The sequence below is a fragment of the Callithrix jacchus genome, chromosome 11, assembly GCF_049354715.1.
Source record: "Callithrix jacchus isolate 240 chromosome 11, calJac240_pri, whole genome shotgun sequence".
Lineage (NCBI taxonomy): Eukaryota > Metazoa > Chordata > Mammalia > Primates > Cebidae > Callithrix > Callithrix jacchus.
The window spans coordinates 50,708,931-50,729,843 of NC_133512.1; the positions used below are offsets into that span (position 1 = coordinate 50,708,931).

At 35.5% G+C, this 20,913-nt stretch overlaps 1 protein-coding gene across 6 annotated transcripts in view; it reads right to left on the reverse strand.

Annotated features, from left to right (window-relative positions):
* The window catches only part of GLCCI1 (glucocorticoid induced 1), a 145,664-nt gene that overhangs the window by 59,433 nt on the left and 65,318 nt on the right, over positions 1 to 20,913 (reverse strand). For 5 of the 6 annotated variants that reach the window (XM_054237271.2, XM_054237267.2, XM_054237270.2 and 2 more), the window contains exon 3: positions 14,674 to 14,760. The exons of the other annotated variant lie outside the window; for it this stretch is intronic. In XM_054237271.2, coding sequence (XP_054093246.1) covers positions 14,674 to 14,760 — 87 coding nt within the window. The remainder of the gene's footprint in view (positions 1 to 14,673; positions 14,761 to 20,913) is intronic. 6 annotated transcript variants of the gene reach the window in all.

Genomic DNA, 20,913 nt, shown 5'->3' on the forward strand with positions numbered 1-20,913 from the left:
TCCATTTAAAGTCATCAGCTTCAGGTGGGTGTGGTGGCTCACACTTGTAATCCCAGTTCTTTGGGAGGCCAAAGTGGGAGGCTCAAGCCTAGTCTGGGCAACATAGTGAGACTTTGTCTCTATAAAAATAAAAAATAATTAGCTGGGTATGGTGGTGTATGCCTGTAGTCCCAGCTACTTGGGATGGTGAGGTAGGAAGACTGCTTGAGTAGTTACAACTGCAGTGAGCTATGATCATGCCACTGTCTTAAAAAAAATAAAAATAAAAATAAGCTCCTAACAAGAGAGTCAGCCTGTCTTTTAAAGCTTTGACGCCAGGCATCAACTTCTCTCTAGCTATGGAAGTCCGAGATGACATCTTATTCCACAATAAAGCTGTTTTGTCTATATTGAAAATCTGTTAGTGTAGCCACCTTCATCAATGATCTCAGCTAGATCTTCCAGTTCACTTTCTGCAATATCTACATCAGCACTTAGTACTTCCTCACCTTGCACTTTACATTATAGAGATGGCTTCTTTCCTTAAACCTCAGAACCAATGTCTGCTTGTTTCAAACTTCTTCTGCAGCTTCCTCTTTTCACTCAGCTGTCACAGAATTGAAGATAATTAGGATCTTTCTCTAGACTAAGCTTTGGCTTATGGGAATGTTGTGGCTGCTTTGATCTTTTGTCTAGTCCACTCGAATTTTTTCCATTATCAGCAATTATGCTGTTTTGCTTTGTTATCATTCTTGCATTTGCTTGAGTAGGATTTTTATTTCCTTCAAGACCTTTCCCTTTGCATCCACAGCTTGGTTATTTGGGTTCAAGAGACCTAATTTTGGGCCAGTATTGGCTTTTTACATGCCTTTCTAACTAAGCTTAATCATTCCTAGCTTTTGAGTGAATGTGAGAGATGTATGACTCTCCCATTCATTTGAACACTTAAGAGGTCACTGTAGGGATATTAATTGGCCTATTTCACTATTATTGTGTCTCAGGAAATCAGGAAGCCTGAGGAGAGGGAGAATGATGGGAGAATGGCAGGTCGATGGACCAAAGTACATGGATACATTTATGATTAAGTTTGAATGATGCTGCTATACATTTGTGTATAAGTCTCAATGTAGACATGTGTTTTCATTTTTCTTAATACAGATTTTAAGAATTAAATTGTTGGGTTGTATGCTAAGTTTCTGTTTACCTTTTTGAGAAACTAGCAAAGTGTTTTCCAAAGTGGTTTTACTACTTTATATTCCTAACAATGTCTGAGGGTTCCAGATCCTCCAAATCCTTACCAATGCTTGGAATTAATCTGCCTTTTAAATAATAGTCATGGTGGGGTGTGTGTGTGTGTGTGTGTGTGTGAATTATATCTCACTTTTTTTTTTTTTTTGAGCCAGGGTCTTACTCTGCCACCCAGGGTAGAGTACAGTGGCATAATCATAGATTGCCCACTACAGTCTCAAACTCTTGGATTCAAGCAATCTCCCTGTCTCAACATCCTGAGTAGCTGGGACTACAGGCATGCACTACAATGCCCAGCTAACTTGTGTATCTTTTTAGAGATGAAATCTTACTATGCTGCTCAGGCTGGTCTTGAACTCATGTGCTCAAGAGATGAGATCCTTCCCTCTCAGCCTTCCTAAGTGCTGGGATTACAGGTGTGAGCCACCACACCTCCCTCATTGTAGTTTTAATTTTCATTTTCCTAATGACTAATGAATGACATTGAGCACTTTTTCATGTGGTGATCTGCCATTCACATATTCTCTTTGGTGAGATACTTCTTTTTTATCATTTATTTTTATAGTCTTAAGGAGTAAACGTGCAGTTTTGCTACATGAATATATTGTGTAGGGAAGCCGGAGTATTTTTTTGGTTTTTTGTTTGAGACGCAGTCTTGCTCTGTCACCCAGTCTGGAGTGCAGTGACATGATCTTGGCTCACTGCAACCTCCATCTTCTGTGTGCAAGCGATTCTCCTGCCTCAACTGCCCGAATAGCTGGGATTACAAGTGCCTGCTACCATGCCTGGCTAATTTTTTAATTTTTAGTAGAGATGAGGTTTCACCATGTTGGCCAGGCTGGCTCAAACTTCTGACCTCAAGTGATCCACCCACCTTGGCCTCCCAAAGTTCTAGAATTACAGGCGTGAGCCACCGTACCTGGCCAAAGTCTGGGCTTTTAGTGGAACCATCACTTGAATACTGTAACCATTAGGAAATTTTCATCCCTCACCCCACCTCCAATCCTTCCAAGTCTCCAAAATCTATTATTCCACTCTCTATGTCCACATTTTCTAGCTCCCACTTATGAGTAAGAACGTGTAATATTTGACTGTTTCTGAGTTATTTCATTTAAGATAATGGCCTCCAGTTCCATCCATGTTGCTATAAAAGACATGATTTCATTCTTTCTTATGAATGAGTATCCATGGTGTGTATATATACACATACACACAGACACATCACATTTTCTTTTTCTGATCAGCCAGTGACATTTATTCCATATGTTTGCTACCGTGAATAGTGCTATGACAAACATTTGAGTACACGTGTCTCTTTGTATAATTTCCTTTCTTTTGGTAGACACCCAGTAGTATGACTGCAGTTCTATTTTCAATTATATGAGAAATCTCCGTATTTTCACATAGAGATTGTAGTAATTTACATTCTCACTAACAGTGTATAAGCATTCCCTTTTCCTCACCAACATCTATTATTTTTTGACTTTTAAATAGTCACCTGACTGGTATAAGGTGCTATCCCATTTTATTTTGCATTTCTCTGATAATTAATGATACTGAGCATTTTTCATCCCCTTGTTAGCTATATGTGGTTTTCTTTTGAAAAATGTCTGTTCATGTCCTTTGTCCACTCTTTAACAGGGTTATGTATTTTTTTCCTTGTTGAATTGACTTCCTTATAGATTCTGCATATTAATCCTTTGTCAGATGTATAGTTTGCAAATATCTTCTTGCATTCTGTATGTAGTCTAATTTCTCTGTTATTTATTTTGCCACACAGAGACTTTTAAGTTTAATTAACTCCCATGTGCCTATTTTTGTTGCATTTGCTTTTAAGGTCTTACTCATAAATTCTCTGCTTAGGTAATGTTCAAGTTTGTCCTACAATTTCTTCTAAAATGTTTATAGGTTCAGGTCTTACATTTAAGTCTCTAATCCATTTGAATTAATTTTTGTATATGATGAGAGATATGGATTCAGTTTCATTCTTCTCCTTATGGCTACACAATTTTCCCAGCACCATTTATTCAATGGAGAATCCTTTCCCCAGGATATGTTTTTTCAACTTTGTCAAAAATCAGTTGGCTTTACTTCTGGGTTCTCTATTCTGTTCTATTGATTTATGTGTTTGCTATCATATAGTAGTAACAGTAGTATCATACAGGCTATAGTAACAGTAGCATGTTGCTTTGGTTACTATAGCCTTGTAGTATAATTTGAAGGCAGGTAATGTGATGCAATAACTTTTGTTCTTTGTTTGCTTAAGACTGCTTTCACCATTTGGGCTTTTTTTCCATATGAATTTTCAGATTCTTTTTTCGAATTCCATGAAAAATGACATTGGTATTTTGATAGGAATTGCAACAAATCTGTAGGCGGCAATTTTAACCATACTGATTTAAGCTCTTACAATCCAAGAGCTTAGACTGTTTTTCCATTTGTTTCTATCATGAATGATTTCATTGGTGTTCTGTTCCATGCAATAATGAGAAGAATGTATGTTCTATGGTTGGTGTGCATGTTCTATAAATGTATGCTAGGTCCATTTGATCTAGAGATCAATTTAAGTCCAGTGTTTTTTGCTGATTTTCTGTCTCGATGACCTGTTTCATTCTGTCAGTGGGGGGTTGAAGTCCCCTTCCCACTATTATTGTATTACTATCTATCTGTTTTTTTACTCTAGTAGTATCTGTTTTATGAATCTGGGTGGCCTAGTATTGGGTACATATGTATTTAGAATTGCTATATATCTTCTTGTTGAGTTGTTCCCTTTATCATTATATAATTATCTCATCTGTTTTTTTTCCTGTTGATTTAAAATGTTTTATCTGATGTAAGTATGACTACTCCCGCTCACATTTGGTTTCCATTTGCATGAAATGTCTTTTTCCACCCCTTTACATTGAGTCTTTAAGTGTCTTTAGCAGTTAGATGGATTACAAGCATTTCTTGTAAGCCCAGTCTAGTGGTGATAAATTCCTTTAGTATTCACACATCTGGGAAATACTATTTCCCCTTCATTTACCAAGCTTAGTTTACCAGCATACAAAATTCATGGTTGACAGTTTTCTTTTAAGAAGTCTGAAATTAGGGCTCCAACCTCTTCTGGCTTATAGGGTTTATGCTGTACATTCTGCTGTTAGTCTGTTGGGGTTTTCTTTACAGGAAATTAGAGTTTTTCTCTTGCTGATTTTAGGATTTCTTTCCTTCACATTGACTTTAGATAGTCTGAGGACTATGTATCTTGGTCAAATCATCTTGCAATATAACCTTTAGAGTTCCTTGAGCCTCTTCTATTTCAACATCTAAATCTCTACTGAGATAAGAAAATTTTTCCTAAATTATCTCCTCAAATAGGTTTTCCAACTTTTTACATTTTCTTCTCCCTTTCAGTAAGTTAGAAGGTTTTACATAATCTCATACTTCTCAAAGGCTTTGTTCATTTTTCAAAATTCTGTTTTCTTTTTCTAGCTGAATTAACTTGCAGGACCTGTCTTCATGGTCTGACATCATTTCTTCTAATTGGTCTAGTCTACTGTTAAAGCTTTCAACTGCATTTTGTAATTCATTCAACAAAGTTTTCATTTCTAGAAGTTCTGGTGGATTATAAAAATGTCTAATAGATTTTTCATTCCTATCTTGAATTGTTTTTCTGAATTCTTTGTGCTGCTTTTCAACTTTCTGTTGGGTATCTTTGAACTTTACAATCAATATTTTGAATTCTTTATCTGGTATTTCAAAGATTTCATTTTCATTAGGATCTACTGCAGGACAGTTAGTATGATCCTTTGGAGGTATTATAATACTCTTGTTTTTTCATACTTGCAGAATTGTTTCTCTGGTTCCTTTTCATCTGGATAAACTACCTCTTCTTATTTTTATATTTACTTTTGTTTGGACATTATTTTTTTCCCATCTTAAGGATGAGACTATAATATATGTTGTGTAAGGCCTTTTAGCTTTCGGTCTGGGTGCTTTCCACTGAAAGCAAAGTCTCTATGAATGGCATGGTTACAAACATGCTTTGTGAGATGGCTTTTCAAATGCTAGTTGTAGAAGTGATGTACTGAGCATGTGAACAAGCTCACTGCGTCTTGAGCCAGAATGGGGGAGAAGTCTCCAGAAGCTTGAATCTCATTACCCAGAACTGTGCACTTGGCGTTAGCAGATTTTGTATTGGGTTGTGCAATTTAACCTACAGGCCAGTAGGTGGTGCTTATGTGTAAAAGCCAGCCACAACAGAAGCAGATGGATACATGCTTGATCTTTGTTAACGGGAAGAAGCTCTCCGTTGCCTCAAATTGGCCAGATTGTATAATGCACAGTAGCCTGAGATCCCTGTTCAACCCCCGATGGGGACAAAGCTTGGCAAAGCTAAACCACCAAGCCTGCTCTTCAATATTCCAATGGTAGATACAAGCACTAGCCTTGAAGTGGGTGGTGAGAAGAGCTCCTAGTGGAATGTGACAAGCTGTGTAGGGTAGGGAACAGCCCCAGCTCCATACCTAGGCAGTCAGGAACATGATTTGCTTCCGTATCACACCCGTTAAGCACTTGGGACACTCTGATGGGATAGATAACATTGTCTATGTCCAGGCTGCAATGTAGCCAGACATAGACAATGTGAAATATGAAATATGCCTGTCCCACAGGTTGCTGACAAAATGTCTTTGGTGTAGAACCTGTCCTCAGCCCAAAACATACAACTTTGTGGCTCTCCTGATTTCTGCTTCATGAACACAGCAACTCCACATATAAAAAGGGAGGGGCCCCACCTTTCACGCAAGCCTGGGACCAGCTTGAATGAATTCTTTTCTTATTCTTTTAGATTATCAGTGTAGACATAACCATGCCTAATTACCCTAGAAGGCTGTCTTCTGATATGCCTGTACCAACCTCCCAAAAGAGTAGCAATGGCTGTGTCTACAGCAGTGGACAAGCTAGGGAGGAGAAATAACCCTTCTCCACATCTTGCTTGAGCACTGAGGCCACTGAGCTGCTGGAATGGAACCTTGTTTCTCTCTTGAACAGCCAAGCACAGTGCCTCCATCTGCAATGGAAGTGGCAGCCAAATGGGGAGTTCTTAGACACAGGACAGCACACACTCTGGTCACTTTGTCCTAAGGAATACCCCTTTTATCCACTTTATTTTCCCTTCCCTTAGAAGTAGCACTCCCCCAAGGGATAGACCACTGAGAATCCTGCAGCTCCCCTGGGTCCAGCCAGCCCTATGTGGCTGCTACAGTCTGAGTGGCTGCCAGGGAATGTCTGCATGGGATGCACTGATGTGGAGACACAAGCGCTAAGCTTCCTTGGGCAGAACTCAGGTCCTTAACGGGTATGTCCCAAATATTAGGACTGCCATCACAGCTTGGGTCCATGGGGAGGGTAAGCAACCCAGCATGAGCTGGAAGTCTGTTGTAATGCCCTCGTTAAGTCCCCAAATCACCACCCACACCAATGTTTGGGTTCATAAGGGGAGAGGAACTCTCGAATACCAGAAGTCTGCTGCAAGATGAAGGGGAGCCAAAAACACTCCCACCTACCCTTTCAACAAAATACCAAGTCCCTTGGGCTTCCTAGCCAATCTCTGCCAGCCTCTGTTTCCTTCTTTTTCTGTGTCCTAGCTTCTTCTTGTGAGTTCTCCACTGGGCTCCAGGATTCTCCCCTTGATATAACACCTTTTCATATGCCTGTTTGCCATTTCTATGTCTTCTGAGAAATGTCTAATCAAATCTTAACATATGAAGTTAATTCCAATGTATTTAATTTTATTTGTGTCCTTTGTAAATGGGATTACTTTTTATTTCTTTTTATATTGTTCACTGTTAGAATACAGAAATGCTATTGATTTTTTGAATGCTGATTTTGTATTCTGCAACTTAACTGAATTTATCAGTTTTAATAGCTTTTTGATGGAGTCTTTGGGTTTTTCTAAATTTAAGATCATATCTGCAAACAAGGATAATTTTACTTCTTCCTTTCCAATTTAAATACCCTTTTTTTCTCTTTTCTGATTACTCTAGATAAGACTTCCAGTATTATGTTGAATAACAGTAGTGAAAGTGAACATCTTAATCATTTTCAAGATCTAAAAGGAAAGGCTTTCCCCCGCCCCCATTCTGCACGATAATAGCTGTGGTTCTGTGATACACAGCTTTTATTATGTTGAGGTATGTTCCTTCTACAGACAGTTTTTTGAGGGATTTTAACATGAAGGATGTTGCACTTTTATCAAATGCTTTTTCAGCAACAATTGAAATGATCATATGGTTTTTGTCCCTTTTGTTTATATGATGTACCACACTGATTTGAGTTTGTTGAACCATCTTTGCATCCCTGGGATAAATACAACTAGGCCATGATGAATGATCTTTTTAATATATTGTTGAATTTGGTTTGCTAGCATTTTGTTGAGAATTTTTGTATCAATATTCATCAGATATACTGCCCTGGATTTTTACTTTTTTAATGTATGTTTGTCTGGTTTTGGTATCAGGGTAACACTACTCGGGTAGAATGAGCTTGAAAGTATTCCATCTTCCTCCATTTTTTGGAGCAGCTTGAGTAGGACTGGTACTAGCTCCTCTTTAAATGTTCAATAGAATTCAGCAGTGAAGCCACTGGGTCCCGAGCTTTTCTTTACAGAGAGGCTTTTTATTATGGGTTTAATCTATTTACTTGTTATTGGCTTGTTTGGACTTTGGATTTCTTTGTGGTTCAGTCTTGGTAGGTTATATGTGTCTTGGAATTTATTCATTTCTTACCGATATTCCAATTTATTGGCATACAGTTACTCAAAGTAGCCACTAATGATTCTTTCAATTTCTGTGGTTATCAGCTGTAAAGTCTTCTTTTTCACCTCTGATTTATTTGTATGCTCTTTTTTCTTGGTTACTTTGGCTACAGTTTTGTCAATTTGGTTTATCTTTCCAAAAAACCAACTTTTAATTTCATTGAGCTTTTGTAGTATTTTCATCATTTCAAATACTTTTTATTTCAGCTCTAATCTTCATTATTTCTTTTCTTATATTCACTTTGTTTGATTTGCTCTTGCTTTTGCTATTATTTAAGATGCATTATTAAGTTATTTATTTGAAGTTTTTCTTCTTTTTTGATGTAGGCACTTAAATTTCCCTCTTAGTGGTGCTTTTGCTATATCCCATAGATTTTGGTATGTTGTGTTTCCATTATCATTTGTTTCAAGAAGTTTTTCAATTTCCTTCTTAATTTCTTCATTGACTCACTGGTCATCCAGGAGCATACTGTTTAATTTCCATGTTTTTGTATAGCTTCCAAAATTCCCCTTGTTATTGATTTGTAGTTTTGTTCCACTGTCATCAGAGAGGATTCCTGATATTATTTCAATTTTTTTGTATGTTTTAAGATATGCTTTTTGACCTAACATGTGGTCTGTCTGAGAATAATCCATGTGCTGAGGAGGGAAATTTGTATTCTGTGGCTGTTGGATGAAATGTTTTGTAAATATCTATTAGGCCTATTTGTTCTACAGTGCAAATTAAGCCCAATTTTTCCTTGCTGATTTTCTGTCTAAGAGATCTGTCTAATTGCTGAAAGCAGGGTGTGACGTCTCCAGTAATTATTGTATTGGGACCTATCTTCCTCTTTAGCTCTAATAATATATTTTATATACCTTGGTGCTCCTGGGTGCTCCAGTGTTGGGTACATATATATTTACAATCACCATATCCTCTTGCTGAATTGATCCCTCTATCATTATATAATGATCTTGTCTTTTCTTACAGTTTTTGTCTTGAAATCTATTTTGTCTGATATAAGTATAGCAACTCCTGCTCTTTTTTTGGTTTCCACTGGCATAGAATATCTTTCCATTCCTTTAGTTTCAGTCTATGTTTATCTTTATAAGTGAAGTGTGTTTCTTGTAGGCAATAGATCACTAAGTCTTTTTTTTTTTAATCCATTCAGCCACTCTATATCTTCTGTTTGGAGAGTTTAGTCCATTTACATTCAATTTTATTACTGATAAGTAGGAACCTTACTCTTGCCATTTTATTATTTGTTTTCTGGTCTTCTCTTCCTTCTTTCTTTCCTTCTTATCTTCCTTTTGGTAATTTTTTTTATGGTGGTATGTATGCTTTCTTTCTTTTACATATTGTTGAGACAGTGTCTCCCTCTGTTGCCCAGGCAGGAGTGCCATGGTGTGATCTTGGCTCACTAAACCTCTACCTCCCGTGCTCAAATGTCTCTTGTGCCTCAGCCTCCCCAGTGGCTGGAAATACAGGTGTGTGCCACCACGTCCAGCTAATTTTTGTATTTTTAGTAGAGACACAGTTTTACCATGTTGGCCAGGCTCGTCTCAAACTCCTGACCTCGTGTTCTGCCTGTTTTGACTTCTCAAGGTGCTGGGATTACAGAAGTGAGTTTCCTCAAAACAGCTACTTTGAATTCTCTGACTGAAAGGTTATATATCTCTGTTTGTCTAGGATTAGTCCCTGGTGGCTTATTTAGTTCATTTGGTGAGGTCATGTTTTCCTGAATGGTGCTGATTATTGTAGATGTTCCTTGGTGTCTGGGCATTGAAGAGTTAGGTATTTATTGTAGTCCTCACAGTCTGGGCTTCTTTGTGCCTGTCCTTCTTGGGAAGGCTTTCTACATGTTCAAAGAGACTTGGGCCCCAAGCCCAAAAACAGTGTGTTTTTTGCAGATTTGTAGAGGTATACCTACCACCTTGGAGGTCCTTAAAAAAGATCTGTGAGAATTCTCTTGAATACCAGACAAAGACTCTTGTTCTTTTCCCTTACTTTCTCACCAACAAACAGGGGGTATCTGTCTGTCTATCTCTCTCTCTCTCCTAAAGCTTGCCAATAAAAACTTCTGACTGCCGGAATGGGCGATTCCCCACTGGCTAAGGCTGGTCCAAATGCTCCCTCCATGCTAAGGCAATGGCTGAGGCCAGCTGGCTTTATTCTTCACTGTGATAGGGCAGTACTGAGTTTAGTGTAAAGTTCCCCAGTTGCTGTACTCTTCTTTCTCAAAGTGCACATATTCTCTCCGTTTTCCACACAATTGTTGCCAGGAGATTGAGGGGTAACATCAGCAACTGGCCTACTCAATGCCTCTTTTGGTGATATGAACTTAAAAACTAGGTACTGTGATTGCTCATCTGATACTTGGTTCTTGTGATGGTGTTTTTCTCTGTGCAGATAGTTGTTAAAATTTGGTGCTCCACTGGGGGTTGGAGGAGATGAACAGTGTAGGCTTCTATTTTTGTGTCACAGCTGTTTTTGTTTACCTGTACCTTTCCTGCTTTCTTTTGTGATATTTTTAGTATGCCTTTTGCGATACTTTAAAATTTCTCTGTTTTTTCTTTTTTTACATTTTTGGAGTTATCATCTTAGTAACTTAGCAACTGCTCTAGGGTTTATAATGTGTCTTTATCACAATCTACATCACAATGCTTAATTTCAGTAAAATAGAAACTATACTTCAATATATGTCCTTTTCCTCACTCCTCCTTCGTGCTATTATCATATATATTTTACGTATATGCTATCAATTCAACAAAACAATGTTGAAAACTCTTTTATATTTACCACATATTTACTATTCCCAGCACTCTTCAATTCTTCCTAGAGATGCAATTTAATATCCAGTGTTACTTCCTTTCAGCCTAAAGATTTGCTTTATTATTTCTTATAAGACAGTCTGACAGGGAGAAAAGCTCCCAAGTTTTATCTTGGAATGTCATTTTTTTTGTCTCCAGTTTAGAAGACTAGTTTTGCTGGATATAGAATACTTGTGGTTGACAGTTTTGGTTCATTTGTTTTCTTTCAGCCCTTTGAATGCATCAGGTCTTATGGTTCTTCTTGCTTCTGATTTTAAAGTCAGCGGTTAAAGTTATTAGTGGTCCCCTATGTATGTGACTAATTTTCTTCTTCTTATGGCTCTCTTTGTGTTTTCCTAGTTGTGATTAGTTGAGCTTCATCAATCTGTAAATTGTTTTTCACCAAATTTGGAAAGTTCTCTGTCAGTATTTCTTTAATTCTTTTTCTTTTTCATTAATTCTGCTGTCTTCTCTCCTTTGAGGCTTTCTCAACTTTAATCTTTTTTTCCTCTCTGTTCTTCAGGGTACATAAATTCTATTGACTTATCTTCAAATTCAGTGATTCTTATGCCATTGCAAATCCACAGTCAAGCCAATCGAACACATTTTTATATTTATATTTAGTTATTGCCCTTTTTAACTCTAGAATTTTGTTTCCTCCTTTTTAAGAATAACTGTCTTTGTGAAAACTCTTTATTCATTGAGTCCTTGTAGTCCTACTTTAATTCTTTAATCATGGTTTCCTTTATTTCTTTGAACATATTTACAATAGCTGCTTTGATGTCTTTGTCTGCTAAATACATCATAAAGATACATACAGTTTCTAATGACTGAGTTATTTTCCTATGTACCATACTTTTTTGTTTCTTTGTATATCTCAAAACTTTTTGCTGAATGCTGGATATTTTAGATGTTTTATAGCAACTCCAGATTCTGATTTTCTCCCCTGAGAGTTGTTATTTCTTATTTCTTAACAGTCTACAAGTCTGTTTCCCCTGCAATGTGTGACTGCTTATGGCTCTATTATTTTTTGCCTGACTTCTTAAGACCTTTTAAAGCACGTCTCCAGTGTTCACCATAGTGTTTGGCCAAAGACTGATTGTACATTTTATTCAAACATCCCAACCCAATAAGGCTTCTACTTCCTACTGATAGAATTTGTTTGTGGACAGAGGAGAGCATTTGAAGTTCAGGTTTTTTACATGTCTCTCCTGGCTTTATTTCCAGTAGCCCACTTGAATTTCCTCTACACCCATTCTTAAGCTCTACTGGCCAGAAACAAGTCAGTGGCTTGGGCTCACTCTGTTCTCTGCTGGGCATGTCCACAGCCTCCAGTCAACCTGGGAATATGTGGGGAATTTACCAAGCTCTCACTACTGTCTTACCTCTCAAAAGTCTCTACTAAATTCAACTAGTCAATGAGTCTACTGTTGGCCCCAAACTGGACTACAATCTTAGACTAATAAACTTGTTGGCCCTCTTTATTTGCCACAAAGATCACTATTTTAACCTACAGTGCTCTCCATCAACTGATTTCTCTCCAACAGTGGAAGCAAAGCTGCTGATTTTCATCCTGATTGAAATGCCACAACAGAGCTGGGGACAAGGAAAAGGGGAAAAGTAGTAGCACCAGATCATGAATTTGTGCTCTTCTTACCCTATTTCATTACTTTTCATGAATAAAACTTCTCAGCTTGTTAGGTAAGGTACTCAAACAGTTGTTTTTTTCTGTTTGTTTGTTTATTTTTGAGATGGAGTCTCGCTTTGTCCCCAGGCTATAATGTGGTGGCACGATCTCAGCTCACTGCAACCTCTGTCTCCCATATTCAAGCAATTCCCCTCCCTCAGCCTCCTGAATAGCTGGGAATAAAGGCACGTGCCACCAAGCCCAGCTAATTTTTTGTATTTCAGTAGAGATGGGGTTTCACCATGTTAGCCAGAATGGTTCAATCTCCTGACCTTGTGATCTGCTGGCCTCAGCCTCCCGAAGTGTTGGGATTACAGGCGTGAGCCACTGTGCCCAGCCTCCAACAGTTGTTTTGACAGTTTTGTTCCTTTTGAATAATGTGTATCACTATTCCTTTTTAATAGTGCATGTCATATATTCCTGTAATCCAGTTACAGTTTAATTATAAATCCAACAAACCAGTGTTAAAAACTTCTATTTACCCACATATTTACTATTCCCAGCACTCTTCAATTCTTCCTAAGGATTCAAGTTAATATCTGGCATTACTTACTTTCAGCCTAAAGATGAGTAAATCTTGGTGATATCTCTAAGATTGTATTTAACTCTGAGATAAAACTACAAGTTCACTTTTTTGTCATTCATATGCTATACATACATATGTAGTTATTGTAAGCTAGAGATATTATACTCAGCTTCGTTTGTTTTTTGTTGCTGCTGGAAAAAACTGATTTTTTTGCATACATGTATGGTAGACAGAAGGAGCTAATTAGTTCTCTACATCCATGCTATAAAGAAGCTGCTCAAAATGTAAAACAATCATAAGTAAATCATGCTAAATAAACTATATCTATGCAGTCCAGACACCACAGTATATTAAGGACACTGATAACCTATAAGCATATAAAAATTATACAAAGAAGCCTGGAAACTGGTATATGAGAAAAATTTTGAGACAAATGTTGATGTTTACACTGGAGGAAAAAAAATGACTTATTGCTAGCCTTTAAAATACTTGGACTTACTCAATATTGATCCAGAGGGCAACGTGAAAACTAAGTTATCTAATTCTAAGTTCCATATATAAGAGAAGATATTTAACAACTTAAAATAATTTAACTGGTTCTTTTGTAAAATAATGAGTTTCCCTCACTAAGAATGATCATGGCTTGGTGCAGTGGCTCACGCCTATAATCCCAGCACTGTGGGAGGCCGAGGTAGGCAGATCACTTGAGGTCAGGAATTCGAAACTAACCTGGCCAATATGGCGAAACCCCATCTCTACTGAAAATACAAAAATTAGCTGGGCATGGTGGGCAGATTACATCTGTAATCCCAGCTACTACAGAGGCTGAGGCAGGAGAATTGCTTGAACCTGGGAGGTGGAAGCTGCAGTGGGCCAAGATTGTGCCACTGTACTCCAGCTGCGGTGACAGAGTGAGACTCCATGTCAAAAAAAAAAAACAGAGATTGGAAGACCACCTTTTTAAGGAGCATTTATTTAGAAGATAGACTAGATGACCTTTCAACTCTAAATTTCTGTAATTTATAAATACAAATAAATAAGAATTTAGATTGATAAAAGTATCAGGAACAATAATACAAAATACAGATATGACACTTCAGGTTATTAATAAATAAGTAAATCGGTCATAGAAACCACATTTCTGAGAAACATGGATTCCACTCTATTGTTGGGTTCCAAAGGGTGACAATATGCTGGATATCATTTAAAAAGCTATTAGAAACAGGAAACACTATCCTACCATAGTACAAAGCTATAATCTATAGCTCTGGTTGCTACAACTTAAAAACAAAAAAACTGAAGAGAGAACGAAAGATAACTAAAATGAACAAGATATAGAGAGTATTACATAAACTCAGACTTCATTCTGGAAAGGCTAAAACTGACTGAGTGCATAACAATTATTTACAAAAGGCAAAATACCCAAATAATGTAAATTTGGACGTGTTCACCAAAATGTAGAATGCAACCTACCTATCTAGAATTTGTCTTAACTTTATGAAAACCTGCCTAGAATTTGCCTTAACCTTACTAAAAGAGGTAAGGTTAGGACAAATTTTTAAAGTATCATTACATTCATGAAATACGAACGTAATCTAATCTACTAGGACCTAAACAATTTACCGACTGAAAACAGAAATAACTTACCTCTTTTAGTTGATCAGCACTCCCCCATGATGCAGAACGCTGATGTGACCTCTTTTCTGCACCCTCTTCTGCCCAACAGCTAGGTGTCTTTAAAAAAAATATATATTACAAAAATAAGAAATTTTCTCTCTACTTCCTAATCTCAAGCAGCTGAAACATATTTCAAATTCTTAGCACATACCAGTTAGAGAGCTATACTAAAATCCTTTAAATGCTAAGGGTTTCATGACCCCATGAAATGTTTAAAATATTCTGCCATATTCTGAATTATATATGCTCAAAGATGTCTGAGTCATCTTTCTTAAAATATTTGATATCTTCACATCAATAACATTAAAAACTTATTTATAAAATTCAAAGGGAATTATAAAGATTTGTATATTGGTCTTTCTAAAGTGAATAGCTGAACAAAATTCAATAAACAGAGGTAAAATGAACAGAAGTATCTCAAAAGCAGCAGTATTAAAAAATGACCTATATTTCAAATATTTCGCTGGAGGACTGACTGTAGTACTTTTCCTGTACTTGGGGAAAAGTATTAGTATCCTTTTTGAAAAATATCAGGCATCTTTGCATAAAAAACATCAAGTTATTATAAAAGTGAAAAAGATTTAAAATAGTAAATATAAGCTAAATAAAATGAAGTAATACATCTTCTAAAAAATCTGAAACAATGTCAGAAAAGAGAATCATCTTTATCTAAAATATCATTTTCAGTTATTTAGCCATGAATAGACTATCCTCAAATGTAACACAAACCACTAAATTCCAAATAATGTCATATAGTAGTAAGACCATTTAATAGTTGTATTAAAAAAAATTAAACAATAGGCTGAGCACAGTGGCTCATGCTCGTAATCCCAGCACTTTGGGAGGCCGAAGCGGGTGGATCACCTGAGGTCAGGAGTTCAAGACAAGCCTGACCAACACTTTGAAACCCTGTCTCTACTAAAAATACAAAAATTAGCCAGTCGTGGCAGCAGGCACCCGTAATCCCAGTTACTTGGGAGGCTGAGACAGGAGAATCACTTGAACCCAGGAGGCAGAGGTTGCAGTGAGCCGAGATCATGCCACTGCACTCCAACCTGGGCAACGAGAGTAAAACTTCATCTTAAAAAACAAAACAAAAAAAATTAAACAACATTAAAATATCATCTTTAAAATATGAGAAGACTCTTGTGTAATATAAATTAGAAAGGGTTAAAAACCACTACTTAAAGGGCAATGATTATCACAGTAACTATATACAGCTTTAAAAATTCTTTTTCATTACAAGCTGAAAAAAGAATCATTAATATTAAGGCCATAGTTGTGACTATATAAGTTCTTATGAAGAAGTCATCAGTTCTATTTTATACAGTTCAAAATGCTTATGGAAAACCTTTTAAATAATCACATCTTCAAAGCAATGATATTCAAAAATAAAACCACTAACAAGTGAATGCTAGCTGAATACAAAATAAACTGCTTGAACAGTTCACTGGTAAAATGAAGTTGTTTAGTCAATTGACAGAGTAAAATATTTTATTTAATCAGCAAGTTCAAGGATAAGAGGTATCAATATATTAAATATGTTGCTTAGATGAAACTATTAGGCATTAGAATTACCTATGTTCTATCCTATATAAGATGAACTACTCTGAAAATAATTCAGCCCTCCGAATAATTGTATCCTTAATAATAAATTTATTCTGAAATTATTCAATTGTTTAGTCACTTTTATTCTGAGAATTTATATAACTTAATGTTTTTACCTGTCTACCAACTGAGCATTACTCTTACCAAAAACAAAAAGATTAAGGATCATAATCTTCATAAAGTATATTCACAGGAAACGAGTCAAATTTTTAGCATTTTCCATAATTACTAAAAACCAACATTTATAATGTGAATTATGTTCATTTTGTACAGCTCTTTTTCAAAGGACATTTAAATATACTGTATCTCCAACTTACAGATAAATGATAGTCACAAAACTTCTGCAATTGCTTCAATACTGGCAAGCATGCCAACAGCAAAAGGAACTAAATCTGAGTTCTCTTATCTCAAAGATTATCTTTTTTCTTCCTATTATTCTTTTCTTAAAAATGAACTTGAAAACCTATTCAATTATTTCAGAACGTATTATTATTTACACAAAAGAATTATCTACAAAAGAAATCCAGTTAGTAGTATATGTATAGTTACATGCTACATAACAATGCTTTGGTCAATGAAGGATGGCATACATAATAGCGGTCCCATAAAATTATAATGAAGCTAAAAAATTCCTATTACCTAGTGATGTTTTGATGATCCTGATCTCGTGTAGGCCTAGGCTAATGTGTATGTTTGTCTTAGCTTTAAAAAAAAGTCTTAAAAAACAAAATAAAGAAAAATAAATAAATAATAAAAGCCGATAGAGTAAGAATACTTTGGTATGGTTGTACAATATGTTTGTGTTTGAAGCTAAGTGTTACTATGAAAGGATCAAAAAGCTAAACAAAATTAAGTTTATGAAGGAAAAATGTTATTGCAAGCTGAGGTTAACATTATTGAAGAAAGAAAAATATGTGTTATAAACTTATTGTAACCTAAATGCACAGTGTTTAGAAAGTCTACAGTAGCTTACAGTAATATACTAAGCCTTCACATTCACTCACCACTCACTCATTGACCCAATCAAAATAAGTTCCAGTCCCGCACAATCCATTCCATGGTACGTGCCCTAAACAGCTGTACCATTTTCTATCTTTATATATTCTATTTTTACTGTACCTTTTCTATGTTTAGATATACTAATACCATTATGTTACAACTGCCTACAGTCTGCAGTACAGTATCATGCTATACAGTTTTGTACCCTAAGAGTAATGGGCTAGGCCACATAGCCTCAGTGTGTAGTAGACTATATCATCTAGGGTTGTGTAAGTACACCCTATGATGTTCGCACAGTGAATGCCCAGTGATGCATTTCTCAGAACATATCCTCATCATTAAGTGATAATGACTCTAGTTTTTAAAAGAGAAAAATGACTGGAAGAGTTCTCTCAAACATATGACTATAGAATACATATAAATTATTTAAGTATAGTCATCATAATCTCAACTTTCCAAATATATCCCTCCAAGAGTAATTTTAATTCCATCAATTTAAAATAAACAGCATGAAAAATATTCCTATCCACAAATATTTTCTACAAATTGCATTGTCCAATAAAATAGCTACCAGCCACATATGCCTATTTAGATTTAAATTAATTAGGACCTAAAAAAAAAAAAAAAACCACTAAATTTCCTTAGTCACACTTAGCATATTTTAAAGCTCAACAACCACATGTGGCTACTGGCTGTCCTATAGGACAACATGGATATGGAACATTTCCATTATTGAAGAAAGTTCAATTGGAGAGCAGTGTTCTATATACTGGTCACCAAGTTTTAGTGAGTTATTCTAGCCAAAACAAAACCAAAAGATGGCTACCAAAATCAAATCTATTTAAAGCTCATGCTTAAAAAGTAACAGAAGGTAAACTAATTTGAATCCAATTTATTACACCTGAGTATCTGAGAAATGTTTTAGCATTTCAGTCAGGAAGATAACACAAAGTAGCAAAAATTCTTTAGTTTCATATCAGCAAGCAGCCCCTTCCAAATGGCTTTTTATTCTGTCTGTTAACCTAGACTAGAATTTTTAAAATAGTGCTATATTTAACAGTGCCCTTGGTGTTAACAAGAGTATACAAAAGCGTTCCACAGTCAAACAAATTTAGGAAAAACTGTAATATCCTACCATCATTTAAAAGAAATGAAACTTTTGTACACTTGAACAATGCAGAACAAAAACCCATCTGTAAGGCTGTTGACAAAAAAGGTAACTGGGGAAAAAAAAAGCTTCAATGTTTAAAGGATACCTATAGGTAGAAGAGGTCCTTTTTTTATTCTCACTCCATGGAAGTCTCCAAAGTCCAGACCATGAAATTTCTTTCCAACCTCTAGGGCTATCCTCTGAGCGCCAACCTGGGTGAGAACCACTTTTTCTCTAAGTAAAATACAGAAAGAACAGTCCCACTGCATAGGACTAAACAGGTTCCAAATGAATACCATTAGAAAAATTATTTTTGTCTCCTGCTGAATGCTCTAGGGAGAAAGAAAAAAGGGAAAAAAATTAAAAAAAAAAAGAAAAATTATTTTTGTCTAGATCAATCAAAAAGCTTAAATACTGGCTGCTTTTGTTATATATATCTTTATTTACTAACTAGTGAGGGCCAGTATGCTTTTTAGTTTTATCAATTTCAAACCAGCTCAAACCAACTTCAAGCAAAAAATTTTCTTTTTCAATGTGCAAAAATCTAAAGCCATTAAAAAAAAATCCAAAACAAAAACAATTACATCACAAAATTCTTTAATCTTATTTAAAACTTAAAAAATCGATTTTTATGTGGTTCATCACTGGTCTTGAAATTTATTATAGTTTATCATTTACAGAAATATGAGTACTGACTGCTAATTATTTTACGTTAGTTATAGCAATGATAAACCTAGCAAGAAATGAGATGAAATTAGCTGAAAAATCAATGACACTTAAATTAAAAATAAATTATAACCACAGACTGATCTTAAATTATGAAAAACTTTTAGATTAGGTAATGGCAAACCCTTTGTTATTTATAAATATATACTTTAGAAATTTTTCTTTTGACTAAAAAAATTTTTAACTTCTTTTAAAACTTTTCTAAAAGATTATTTGAAAAGTCTATCCTGATGAAGTATTACAAAGCAGCACCAAAGATTATGGTTCTAGTATAATCATCTGTTCCCTTTCTGGTAACAGTAGTAACCAGATATAGTAAATAGCTGCTTTGGATAGCAAAGAGTATAGAAAAAGGCAGAATTCAGCTCAAAAGAAACACTGTGAAAATTAAGACTACATTTTAACTTTATGTAAAGTTGGAGGGTTGCTTTTAAAGCTTTAGTAATACAGTAATAAGCAGCAGTTATATTTTCAAATTTTTTATCAAACTCCAACTCTATGCTAAGTTTTGTGCTCATTATATTAAACCAGTTTGAAAGTGCAGTCCCCAGATAAGCAGTAGCCACATCACATGTTAGAAATGCAAATTCTCAGGCTCAAGCCCAGAGTTACTAGATCTGGAACTCTTAGATAAGGACCAGCAATATACTTTTTACTTTTTAAACAAGATTTTCAGATGATTCTGATGGATGCTAAAGTTTGAAAACCAGTGTTAGACTAAAAAAATTGCAATCAGTAACATATGGATTCTGCAATCAAGATGTCATATTGACCATATACCCACTCATTTTTCTTGCTAGTTTTGACCATGTTGTTTTAAAAATATCTTACATCTGACAGAAAATCAGCAACACAGGTGAGTACTATATACCCCCAAAAATATTTTTCACAGCATTCTGAAAAACATCCACTGAAGTCATAAAAATGAATAGTGCTACGATAATGGCATGAATATCACCAATAGGATAACTAAGTAATGCAGGAGGGAATAGTTTTCATGAGAATGTAACTACACTCTCCTGCACCTGAACCTATAGACCTGAAGTACCACTTCTTATTTGTAAGACAGCAAACACAGTAACTACTTCTGATTCTGACTGATGAATCCTGACTTACCAGGAGTTGTTTATTGAATTTCAGAGCCCTCACATGCTCCGGGGTAATTTTTATCATTTCTATGCCATTTCCTACCAGTCCAGACTTAATATTTGTAATTGTATAATCAATAGTTGATACTAGCAATAATGACTTTTTCTGTACACTTAATTCAATATTATGATATTTAAACCTGGTAACAGTAACATACTATAGTTAATAATTAAAGGCAACCAACATGTATCAGTGTCTATTATGTCATAGATACTGTGCTAGAAGGTTAACACGGACAATTTCATATAATCCTCACTGCAATAGGCTATGTGAACAATAATAGTTGTCTACCAAAAGCTGTTAGAATTCCAGCACCATGGAAAAGTTATCCCTTGGTTTACACTGATCCTAACAATATGATATCTCCCATATCGATCATTCATTTATTCATTCATTTATACAAAATAGTATACCTTGAGAGGCATACTGCTTTTTCATACCATATCATAAACTATAACCTAATTTTAAACTATGATAATCCTGTGGTGTTAATTGTTAAGGCATAACATCTCTAAGATAAAATTGTCTCAGTAAATTCTGTTTAATTTTATCACAGGAATTATATATACATAACTAAT